We start from the raw sequence: 11,721 nt of genomic DNA, 5'->3' as shown, positions 1-11,721 counted from the left end.
CCCCCGCAACGGGAGAGGCCGCAGCAAGGGGAGGCCCGCATACCACAAAAAAAAAAAAAAAAAAAAAGAGAGAAGAGGGTCAAAGGCAATGGACACCAGTGCCACAAAGCGTCTTCAGGATCTATCCCTTTTATTCCACTCCAGTTCCTATTTTCTAGGTACAGGCTCATATTACCTGTGCAATATACTATGCATTAATTTCTCCAGTTTTTTACTACTTTCTTCTCATCCTGCTCCACTCTCTATCTCCATCTAGTATGCACTTGACTATCAGATTAATTATCTCAGTGATCAGAATGTTCAGACTCTCTTTCTAAGTCTTCCCACCTGTCCAAATTTACATTCTAATGCTAGTTCATGAGTGTTTTACACTTAATCAAAATGGACAGTGTCCCAGAAAAATCTCTGGGCATTTTCCATCTCCATGTTTGGATTATGCTTTACCTTTTGAAAGGATACCAACTACTCCATAAAAGCTTCTTATAACCCAGATAGGAGCAAGTTTTCCTTCTCTGAATTCTCATAGCATGTGTTTGAAGATTGATATATTTATCATTTCTCTCTAATTCAACAATTGTTTTGAACACTTGTACCACAGGTTCTTCTAGGGGAATAAACATGAGAGACATAGACCTTACTCTTTAGGCGTTTATAATCCAGTAGGATCTTTATTTGTGGATACTCATATAGTAACCAACACATATTATTCTATATGATAATGTCTTTATATTGTACAAACATAAACTAATATAATTTAGCTTGAGTTCAAATGATACCAGAGCTAAAGCAAGATGCTCTCACATGAGTCATTTTGAACCTAAATATTAAGACCTTTTATTCATTTAAGTCCTTAGTAGACAACATATCAGGATAGCTGCAGCTGTTTAATTGGTTTTAAGATAAGTATTTGGGATGATTTTTTTTCTAATTCATAAAGAAAATTACAGTTAGAAATAATCAAATAAAAATAAAATTAGCTGTGGCTAAAACCAAATATAGTAAAATCTGTATTGTCTAAATATTAATAGAGTAATCAAATATTTCTGAAAAAAGAACTGATAAATTTAAGCCAGGAAAATTGGATTTAGTAGAAATGCCCCCCGCAAAAGACACAGTGCAGAATGTTAAACACTATAATTTTATATAAATAAAAGTGAATTGAATTTGTTCTAAAATTTATTTAAAGAAGAATTGATTCAATAAAATAATTTGAAGAAAATAAAAAAGAGAAACATTTTCTCTGAAAAGAAAACTGATTAAAGAATTAAACTGGCTCAAAGCAATTTACTGCAGAAAATGCTTTCTTATGAAAGCATCAATGTTAGCATAATTCTGAGGAAATATTTGGATTCAAAACATCTGTGGGATCAAAACAGGAATCTTATATTCTACAAGAGTGATACCATGCAAAATTTAGTGTGCATATGAATCACCTGGGCGTCCTGTTAAAAGTCAGATTCTGAGTCAGTACATCTTGGAGAGAGGCCGGATACTCTGCAGTTCTAACTAGCTCTCAGGTGATGCCACTTTGAGTAGAAGGGGACTAGAGACCTCACTTTGAGTAGAAAGGTACTAGGATTTCTCATGGAATCGAATTTATATCTTCATCAGGCAACTAGACCAAACTAATAAGCCATTGCTCAGTCCCAATTTTTTTTAGAAAATCTGATTAACACAGTTTGAGTGAAGCGGCAAAGGGTACAAAGGACACATAGTAAACTCATGGTGGCAAAAGCCCAGTCTTTTGCATATAGTTACAAAGGAAGGGACAACTCCTTTTCTTTAATAAACATGGTTTTGCTGAATACTGAATGTCGAATGTTGTGTTGGCGTGTAATATGGTATGTAGTTGTGGCAGCATCTTGGGATATTGAAGAAAGCCAGTTGAAGGGATAAAATCAATATTCTCAAGATGGTAGGGTGACAAAAGTAGGAAGAATTTGTGTCTTTGGGGAGGCTAATGAGCTCCTCAATTAACCAATCCTAGAGCAACCCGATTTTAAGACTTTATGTTATGTGAAATAATAAATTTCACGATATAGTTAAGCCATTATGGATTAAGTTTTTCAGCTTAGAGTTCAAAGCATCACACAGCTAGAAGGTAGCAGGTTCATGATAAAAACCCACAGATTATGACTCTCTGTTCAGTCCCTTTCTTCCTCCTCCAGGTTTTGCCACGTTGCCTTATATTATATCACCACTGCAATAAACTACAAAGTGACCAGGTTCTGAACTTAAACATCTATACTCTGAAAAGTGCCTGGCTCAGGCATTAGTTATGGTGGGTGCTTAGCACATAGACATTAAATGAATGAATAGTGATTGAAAATTTGAGGTATTACAGGACAGAAGGAAAAAGCAAATGAAACACTGATGCTAAGGAGAGTTTATTAAAACATTTTTCTTGGCTATATACTAAATAATGTTTGATTTAAAGTAGACTGTTAAGAATAATGTTAAAGGACTATATTATACTTTAAAAGTGATTGAAAATTAATTAACAGAGGATATTTCCCAGAAAATAGCTACAACACCTTTGAGAATCGTATACCGTGAAGAGTCTTAGTTATAGCATGCCTGAGTCAGGCCAATTAGGAGTGAAGTATAGTTACAGATTTTGCATTGCCTCTTAGAAGGTTTGCCTGGTATAAACAACAAGGCTTATCTGTGTGGAAATAATCTCTAAATCCTGGAAATTAGGTTATAGGCCATCAGCTCAGAGCAAGTAAAATTTTAATGCACCTCATATAAATGAAAACATTAAAATTAATTATTCAAATTTAATCTGCTTTTCAGCTTTACAGAAAGATGTAAGTTTAAATTGAGCAATGCTATTGTGTCATTTGAACTGTAATCTTGCAAGTGATTTAAATATTGAAATAATTTTTCAGGTTTTGTCTTTTTTCGTTGCTATGGGATGATTTGTCATTTTGCCCTATGTTAGCTAGTAATTGGGTCCACAGTATACAATAAAGAAAGGCCTAATGAGACAGGTTAATAGGAACCTTGATACCCAACTGTTTCTTATAAAGAACACATCTCTTCAGCTTCAAATTTGAATACAATCTAAATAGTCAAATACAATTTTTGCATTTACATTTAACATGTTATTATAGGGTGTGTGAGGCAGTATTCAGGCAAATAGCCTATACTTAAACTTTTTGTGCAATCTTGAAATTGTTAAATCATTAGAAACATTCACATCAAAATATTGCTTAATAGCTATCTTACGCCAAAGGAAAAGATTTTATGATACGTTACTAGTACTTGGACCAAATTTGTGCTATCCAATATCTATTTGTCCTTGAACTCATATAGGACTAAAATATACTTAAATATTTACAAAAGGTACTTAATGTTCCACTCCATACATCTGTATGATATAAAGAGCATAAATAATTTCCACAATTTACTAAGTCTTAGAATATAAAGAATGAATTTGTCAGTCATTTCTTTAGCTCATTTTTAAAATCCACTTATTTTCTCTTCCAATTTTATTATTATTTATCTTTAGTTTTAATGCACTTCTTTTGCATTGGACATTTTTCTCCTTTTTAAAAATTTTAAAAATATTTCAATGTATTTTTATTGAATGAGTCTTTAAACTCCATAGTGCTTTACAATTTTCAAAAGTTTCATACACATGATTTCATATAATCCCATAATAACATTTTTTTCTCCTTGATTTACTTTTGACTCTTTTTAAAAATACAAGTAATTTTTTTCCGTATTCTACCTAAAAGTAGAAACTGTTAGCATGTACACCATGACTGTTTACTGGTATACTTATGTAGTCTTTTAGTAAAGAAATGTAAAAGAATTGGAAAGATATTTCTCTAATACAATTGTTCTAGAGGGGAAGATGATTTATGTATATATTTAGACCTTTCCCATCAAATATTACTGTTCTTGTTGAGAGAAGCAGCTAGTTATATAGGTAGATGAATCACTGGGACAGATGTCATTACATGGGATATGTGTTTGTGTGTGTGTTTGTGTGTGTGTATATGTGTGTAACCAACTTGTTACATCCCATTGCAAAGTTAACCATATTGAGGGTCAAGATTTCTTTAAAAGAGAATGACCACTTTAACCCTGTAAAAATTATTCCTCTAAAAGTCGAAGAGATGCAAAGAAGGATTGATTTTAAATAGTCAATAAACCCATTCCCTTGTAAATGTAACCCCCTCTGGACTTATCTCAATGGCTGCCATTTAGATTGCTAGATTGTAATAAGAAATTAGTTTGACCTGACATTTTATTCCTTAATTCAGCGAACTATCTCTGGAGAAATGGCCCATGAGAAAGCAATCTTCTTAATCCATATTTCCTTTGGGTGAATATAAATTTGAGTCATTCCTGATCCATTCAAATATCCTAAATTATTAAAAGAATTAATAGCTGAGTATAAGGCTCAGATGAGGGTGAAATCTGTTGTAAGCATCTAAGAAGTACCTCTCTGTATATGTAAAAGGTATATTGTATTATTGTACCAAAACAGCATTTTACAAAGCATTATGTTTAGAAAGCTAATACTGAAGGAAACACATGAGTTTATAAAAGGAAAGCCTTTTTTTTCTGCACAAAGTTAAATCTACAGTTTAATACACTAATACGCATGAATATCGGGGAAGGGCCATTAATTGCAGTGTTCCCCACGCTGATTTAGCCAAGGAGCCCTTTGGTTGCAAAGCACTTTTGCCAGCCCATTGTTCTGTGGAGTAGCCCCAGGACCTCCCAAGAAGGTCTTACCAGAAAGCTAGACTAAATTAGAACACAAGTTCCAAAGACCTAGGAACAGAACCAAAGATTCAGCTAGAACCAGCATGATTAGCCTACTTTGGGCTTCTTTTTCAAATTTATGTTGCTAGCAAATCAGATGAAAATAGGTCTTGCATATCCAACCCTTCACCTGTAATTACTTAAAAACCCAAGAAAGGTGTGTTAGACTCCCTGTGTTATATCCCTCTTCTGCATTTTAAGAGAGGAATGAGAGTCTTTGCGATATACATTATAACCAGCCCCAGGGGCAGAGTTTCCCTTTACCTTTTGGAGAGTTGAAATTTTGTAATTCCAAAGTTAATAACTTTCTAACACCACTGGAGAAAGGCTTGCCTCAGAAGACCTGAACAGTTCTTTGAATGGGGAAACTTATGAGCTTCCCCAGTTACTCCAGCTGAAGGTAGAGGACATCATAAGGAGTGAGTGAGAGAAGCCAGGTACTGATGGTACCTTATGATTCTTGGGAATAGAACAAGGTTGAGTGTAAGGACAAATGTGAGAGTCAGGACAGCAGTAGAGAGATTCACTGAGCATTTCATTCATGCCCCTCTTGCCTACCAGTTCATTAAACTCAGAGAGATTAGAGGAACCAGACATCCCTCTTGTCATTAAGGGAATTAGTCAGCTTGGGGAAATAGGGGTTAAAAATATCAGGAAGTTTTCTTAGCCATCATTGCTTCATGAATCTCAACAAGGATTTGTATGGTTGCCTAATAAAGCAGATGCTGCACTGAGGCAAAGGTTTTAGAAGAATATCAGATGTAAGAGTCTCATATCATGTTGCTGCAAAAGGCATTATTTCATTTTTTTATGGCTGAACAATATTTCATTCTATATATACACCACATCTTCTCTATCCATTCATCTCTCAGTGGACATTTAGGTTGCTTCCATGTCTTGGCTATTGTAAATAGTGCCACTATGAACATTGGGGTCCATGTATCTTTTCAAATTACAGTTTTTGTCTTTTTCAGATATATGCCCAGTAGTGGGATTGCTGGGTTGTATGGTTGTTCTATTTTTAGTTTTTTAAGGAGCCTCCATACTCTTCTCCATAGTGGCTGTATCCATTTACATTCCCAACAACAGTGCAAGAGGGTTCCCTTTTCTCCACACCCTCTCCAGCATTTATTGTTTGTAGATTTTTTGAACATGGCCATCCTGACCAGTGTGAGGTGATACCTCATTGTAGTTTTGATTTGCATTTCTCTAATGATTAGTGGTGTTGAGGATCCTTTCATGTGTTTGCTGGCAATCTGTATATCTTCTTTGGAGAAATGTCGATTTAGGTCTTCTGCCCATTTTTGGATTGGGTTGTTTGGTTTTTTGATATTGAGCTGCATGAGCTGCTTGTAAAATTTGGAGATTAATCCTTCATCAGTTGCTTCATTTGCAAATATTTTCTCCCATTCTGAGGGTTGTCTTTTCCTCTTGTTTATGTCTGTTTTTGTGCCAGTACCATACTGTCTTGATTACTGTAGCTTTGTAGTGTAGTCTGAAGTCAGGGAGCCTGATTCCTCCAGCTCCATTTTTCTTTCTGAAGATTGCTTTGGCTATTCGGGGCCTTTTGTGTTTCCATACAAATTGTGAAATTTTTTGTTCTAGTTCTGTGAAAGAAGGGCATATACTTTTGAACAGTAAGGTCTGGGTATGAATTCACATTCTTCCACAAAAACTTTAACTCCAGATAGCTAGATTAATCTCATTTAGGTAATGTTTCATCTCTTTATTTATAATTTTTTAAAGATGATATCTGCTAGCTCCTTCAGAGGATCCTTGAGAGGATTAAATTTGGCTTTTTATATAAGAGAAGAGTTTAGGGTAGTTTCAAGACTCCTGTTGTTAGTTCTCTCTATGACCACCACCCATCTTGACTCACACTTTGTTTCTATAGCAGCAGTTGGGTAGCCTTCAGCAAGAAGTATAGCAATCCAAGTGGAGGAAATAACTTTACTGCAAATGGATTACATGTGTCCAGACAGCAGAGACGACAGGTATCACACCTTTACTGTAATAAATTCCACAATGCTCTTGTTTGTTTGAAGTTTTCTTTGTTTCTAACATAATATCTTAAGCCCCTATATCATCCTGTATTTCTACCTTTCCTTAAGCCAACTATAAAAGTGTTTATTATCCTTGCAAAATAATAAGCTTCAGAAGTTCTGGGATTCTGGTCTGCTGAGGTGTAGTATAAAGCAAAGTAGATCAGAATTCAAGGGGCCCCCATTTTAGTCTCAGCCCTACCAACAAGTACAGAAATCTTCGGCAGTTTCTCAGTTTCTTTATTTTTTTAAATAAGAAGGTTGGACAAATAATCTAAAACCTTTTCAGCTCTAATAATCTTAGGACTTTTAAATCATCTGTTACCTCATATATTCTTAACACAAAGCCTTTACACTTGATTAATATCTGTTGAACTAGATGAATTACAGCACCTGTCAAATATGAAATACAATACGGAATATAAACTCAGAACATTAATTTCCACACATTTCACAACACTGGGATCAGAAAAGGCTTTAGAGGAAGAAGGGAAATAAATGAGATAAGCTTTATTAGAGCTAACCAGGGTTTTGGTGTACATGAAGATAAACTAGACTTATGCTCAACTTTGGCTTAAACATTCTCCTTTGGCTACAAATCTCATCACACGCCGTTTAGAGCAAATTTGCTGTATGAACTGTAACACACATGGCAATAAACAGATTTAACAGATGACAAAGGTATAGAAGAAAAGTAGTTCTCTAGAAAAGCTGTACTTCTAAATGAAAACTCTCAAGGCTGTGCCACAATTTTAACATTTACTTCTTAAGAGAACTTCTGCTATTCATATGAATCTTTTCATTTCTTAAAGGCTTCTCAGCCTGGTTCATTTTTTTAATAGAAGTTCCATGAGTTTTTTGTGCTGATGCAAACCTTATTTTCCTCACCCTATTTCAACACCAGCCAGCCATGTTCCTATGCATGTACTCTTGTGATATTTCTCACTATAAATTGATGATATACATTATTATTTGCTTCATCTAAGCCAAGGGATTTTCTTCATACCACACTGAGGGTTTTGTTAGGAAAACATGCATTTTTGGTATAAAAATAATCTTTTTTTTTTTAATTTTCATTTTAGGAATCAAATACTTTTATTTAATTGATTCCAAGTTCTTATTTGCAACCTTTGGGGGAAAAATGGGTGACCTATACCTAGAAAAGAAACTTAGGAATAAATTCTAGAATGAAGGTATGGTTCTGTGCTAAAATATTGGCCTAAGAACGGGAGTCTAGCATTTCAGTCTGAGCTATGCCACCTGTTAGGGAGTAGTCTTACTCACTTCCCCTTTGGAGTAGATGAGTTGTACCATTTATCCAGCTCTAACATGCCATTGTATTATTGTGATGTACCTGCATTTCTCTTCAACCTAGATTTTTTTCGCTTCAGAAGTGCTTCACTCACAAAGAGTGTTTTCTACTTCTCAGAAAGCCATGCTTACGAAGCAGTCACTAGCTCTACCCTGTTGGGTCCCAAGTGTACCACATACTAAAATCACTCTTCAGCTCATCGAAGTGACCTATGTCATTCATCTGTAAAAGAAGAACAGTACATTTTGTAATCATCAGAAGTAGCAGGTCTACAAAACTGCTCTATGGTACAGAGGTCACTATGCACTCTGCCCTGCCTCCTTCTGTTTTTAACTGCAAATCTTATTGTAGCCAAGATGCAGGACACAACGATTTCTGGTATTATTTGGTTATCCAGAGCTCCTTATCTGTTCTTCAGTTAGCCAAACCCACAGCCAGCTGACCCACAGACAGAGAAAAGTCATTTCCTTGGTTAGTTAGGTAGTTAGCTAGTTTTTCTTTCCTTTTCTTTTCTTTTTTTTTTCTCTTTGATTCTTGTTAAAGCAGCTTTTCATTTCACATTATACTTCATTAGAGAATCTAATTTTTAGTCACAAATGTGATCAAAGACTTTTCTAAAGTGACTTAACTGTTCTAGACAACTGATATGACAGTTATGTGCTCTCAGAAGAATAGTGAAAGTAGCACATTGAAAAATACTGTTAAGCATAATGGAGTCAAGATTTTTTTTAACCAAATGAAATATTATCGTACAGAGTAGATATAGAGCTGTGCAATTATTAGGGTTGCAGATTTTGAAGCTTAGAAAGTCAAAAACAATATCTGTAGGTGTGGCTGATTTTAGGGTGCATCATGTCTCATTAAAAACAGAGAAAGAGGGCTTCCCTGGTGGCGCAGTGGTTGAGAATCCGCCTGCCGATGCAGGGGACACGGGTTCGTGCCCCGGTCCGGGAAGATCCCATATGCCGCGGGGCAGCTAGGCCCGTGAGCCATGGCCGCTGAGCCTGCGCGTCCGGAGCCTGTGCTCCGCAACGGGAGAGGCCACAACAGTGAGAGGCCCACATACCGCAAAAAAAAAAAAAAAAAAAAAAAAAAAAACAGAGAAAGAACAAAATAGCTTTCAGTTTATTACAATTCAGTCTGTATGATGTAACATCATTGGATTGGCTAACTTTTCAACCAAATTGCTTCAGTACTTCAGCATTTTGTTAATTTCATTTAAGAGTTATGCCCCAGAAAACAGGTTAGATTTACAAAATATTTTGTGCCAGAAGATATATTTGTATATTTTGCATCATTTGACTTGGATTGAGCATGTACTTTAAACTTCTCCTTCTATACACCACATTCTTCTTTCTTCATTGCTGAATCCCAGCCTTCAGAACCATGCTTACCATGTGGTCACCATTCAGTAAATATGTGTTAAATGAATGAAAGAAAGAATGAATAAGTGAATGATGTGTTTATCTGATATACGTCAACATTTCTTCATTTAATATATTAACAATCACTACCCACAAAGAAGAATCTCTGTGCTTGGCAGAATAATATTCCTGAAGCCTTTTGATAAATATCAGATCGTTTCAGTCTTCATGATTAAAGAATTCTTTAAAAAAAACTAAACTATCAGCCATTCCAGCTCTTAATCAGCCCTGCTGTAAATCACAAACCATGCTTAGCACTTCAACTGCGATTTCGTAATAGAATGGTTCCTTTTTGTAATGAACAATACCCCTTATTGTTTTTAGAGTAAAGGTTTGAAATTTAATTTTGAAGTTCCCTTAATGTATATTATACTGGTATATGAGACTACGTTAAAGTGGAAGATGTACTTTTTAAGCTTCTGTTCTTAGAAATAAAATACACATAATAGGTTAAAAATCCTTCCCTGAAAGCATGGAAAGGTTTTCTTATCATTTAAAAATTATATTTGTAAAGCAATTTAAAACGTTTTTAAATTCTTTAAATCTGCCAGCCATATGTTCTTTAATTAGGAGGAAACTCTAGTAAGATTGGAAGTGCACATTTTATCTGAACACAGTAAAAATCTTCATATAAATGGAAATGTACCTAATAGATTTTATATATTCAGTTAGAGTCATGGAAAATGAAAGCTATTTGTAGAGTAATGAGCTTGGCTTCTTCATTTGGGAAAAAAATTAAATCATATCTGGAAGGATTTGGAATTTCTTTGATTACTTTATCATCTCTTTCAGTAGGTTAGGATAGAGTAATTATAATTTTAAAATATGCCTTAAACCATGGAGAACAGCAAATTGAGAAACTGTGTTTACAGTTACAAATGGAATGTTTTCAATTCAATGGGAAGCTGGTCCACTATGCTCAAAATCTGTGTAATTTTTTAAAATGCAATTTTTAAAAAAAGCCTTGGTACAGTCAATATTAAACAGGCATTATTCCAAATGTCATTGGACTGTATTTCTAATGTGAGCATGAACATTTGTTTAAATCCAAACAGTTTGTTTTATAGAATTGATATTTCTCACTTGAACTCAGAATGAGGTCAATGTCGTGATACTTGGACTGTACCCTGTCTGGTGACAGTCCTGTAGGAATTAACCAATTGCAGTGGTAGGCAGAATGCTAGGATTTCCATAGAAGTTATCTTTGATCTCCACAAAAACTACGAAAACTAAGTCTCATCATCACTATTTACAAGTCAACAAAGAAATAAAATAAAAACCCACAGGTTTGGAGAGGTAAGTAGCTTGCCTAAGATCACACAGTTAGCTAATTAAGGGCAGACTTGCTATTCTAGCCAGTCCAAGTCCTAGTCTGTCTAACTCCAGATCACATCCTCTTCCCTCATCTATCATGCTGATTCTTAAGGGAACCCTCCCTGTCAGGCCTTCCTTTTTCAATTCTTCCTGAAAAGATGGATATGAATAATTACAGTTTATCCAATTAGCTATTCAACATTTACTGAGTACATTCCATGTGCTGGGCATCATGCTAAGCACTGGGAATAAAGGGAAGACTCAGATGCACCAAATCCCTACCCTCATGGAACTTATACTCTAGTGGAGAGGATGCCAATTAGTCAACAAAGAATTTAAATTAATAATAATGCCAGGTAGTGAAAAATGCCATAAAGTAAATGCCAAACAGGGCAAAATTGGTAAAATTGAGTAAGGGTGCATGTGCATATGTGTGCATGCATAGAAGTGGGGTTGCTATTTTAGTAGGATAGTCAGAGGGGCCACCTCTTTAAAGACTTGAGGTTAGAATAGATACTTGAATGAAGTGAGGAAGCAAGGCTTGCAAAGTAAGTTCTTGGGGAGAAAGGCAAAAGCTAAGGCTCTAAGGCAGGAATAAACTGGTGTACTAGAGAAAACAGAAGAAGAACACCGTGGTCAGAGCAGTGTAAGCAAGTCAGACACACGTGTAGTTGAGGTTGGAAAGGCGCGCAGGGCGCGTACCACACAAGGCCACCCGCTTTGCTTTGTGTGTGATGAGAAGTCACTGGAGACTCTAAACGAGGAGGAAGGAATCTGAGCCATGTATGGTTTTTTTTTTTTTTTTTTTTTTTTTTTTTTTTTTTTTTTTTTTTTTTTTTTTTTTTTG

General features: G+C 35.3%; 1 protein-coding gene across 3 annotated transcripts in view; it reads left to right on the top strand.

The window, feature by feature from the left end:
• EDIL3 (EGF like repeats and discoidin domains 3) overlaps positions 1-11,721 on the top strand; it is a 439,520-nt gene that overhangs the window by 351,810 nt on the left and 75,989 nt on the right. Inside the window, exon 10 of one of the 3 annotated variants that reach the window (XM_055086648.1) lies at positions 6,677-6,771. The exons of the other annotated variants lie outside the window; for them this stretch is intronic. Coding sequence (XP_054942623.1) covers positions 6,677-6,709 — 33 coding nt within the window. The 3' untranslated portion in view covers positions 6,710-6,771. Of the gene's footprint in view, positions 1-6,676; positions 6,772-11,721 lie in introns of those variants that run through there. 3 annotated transcript variants of the gene reach the window in all.

This window comes from Physeter macrocephalus, chromosome 8 (assembly GCF_002837175.3).
Source record: "Physeter macrocephalus isolate SW-GA chromosome 8, ASM283717v5, whole genome shotgun sequence".
NCBI lineage: Eukaryota > Metazoa > Chordata > Mammalia > Artiodactyla > Physeteridae > Physeter > Physeter macrocephalus.
Note: the sequence above shows the minus strand (reverse complement) of the source record. Positions and strands in the feature narration are given on the sequence as shown.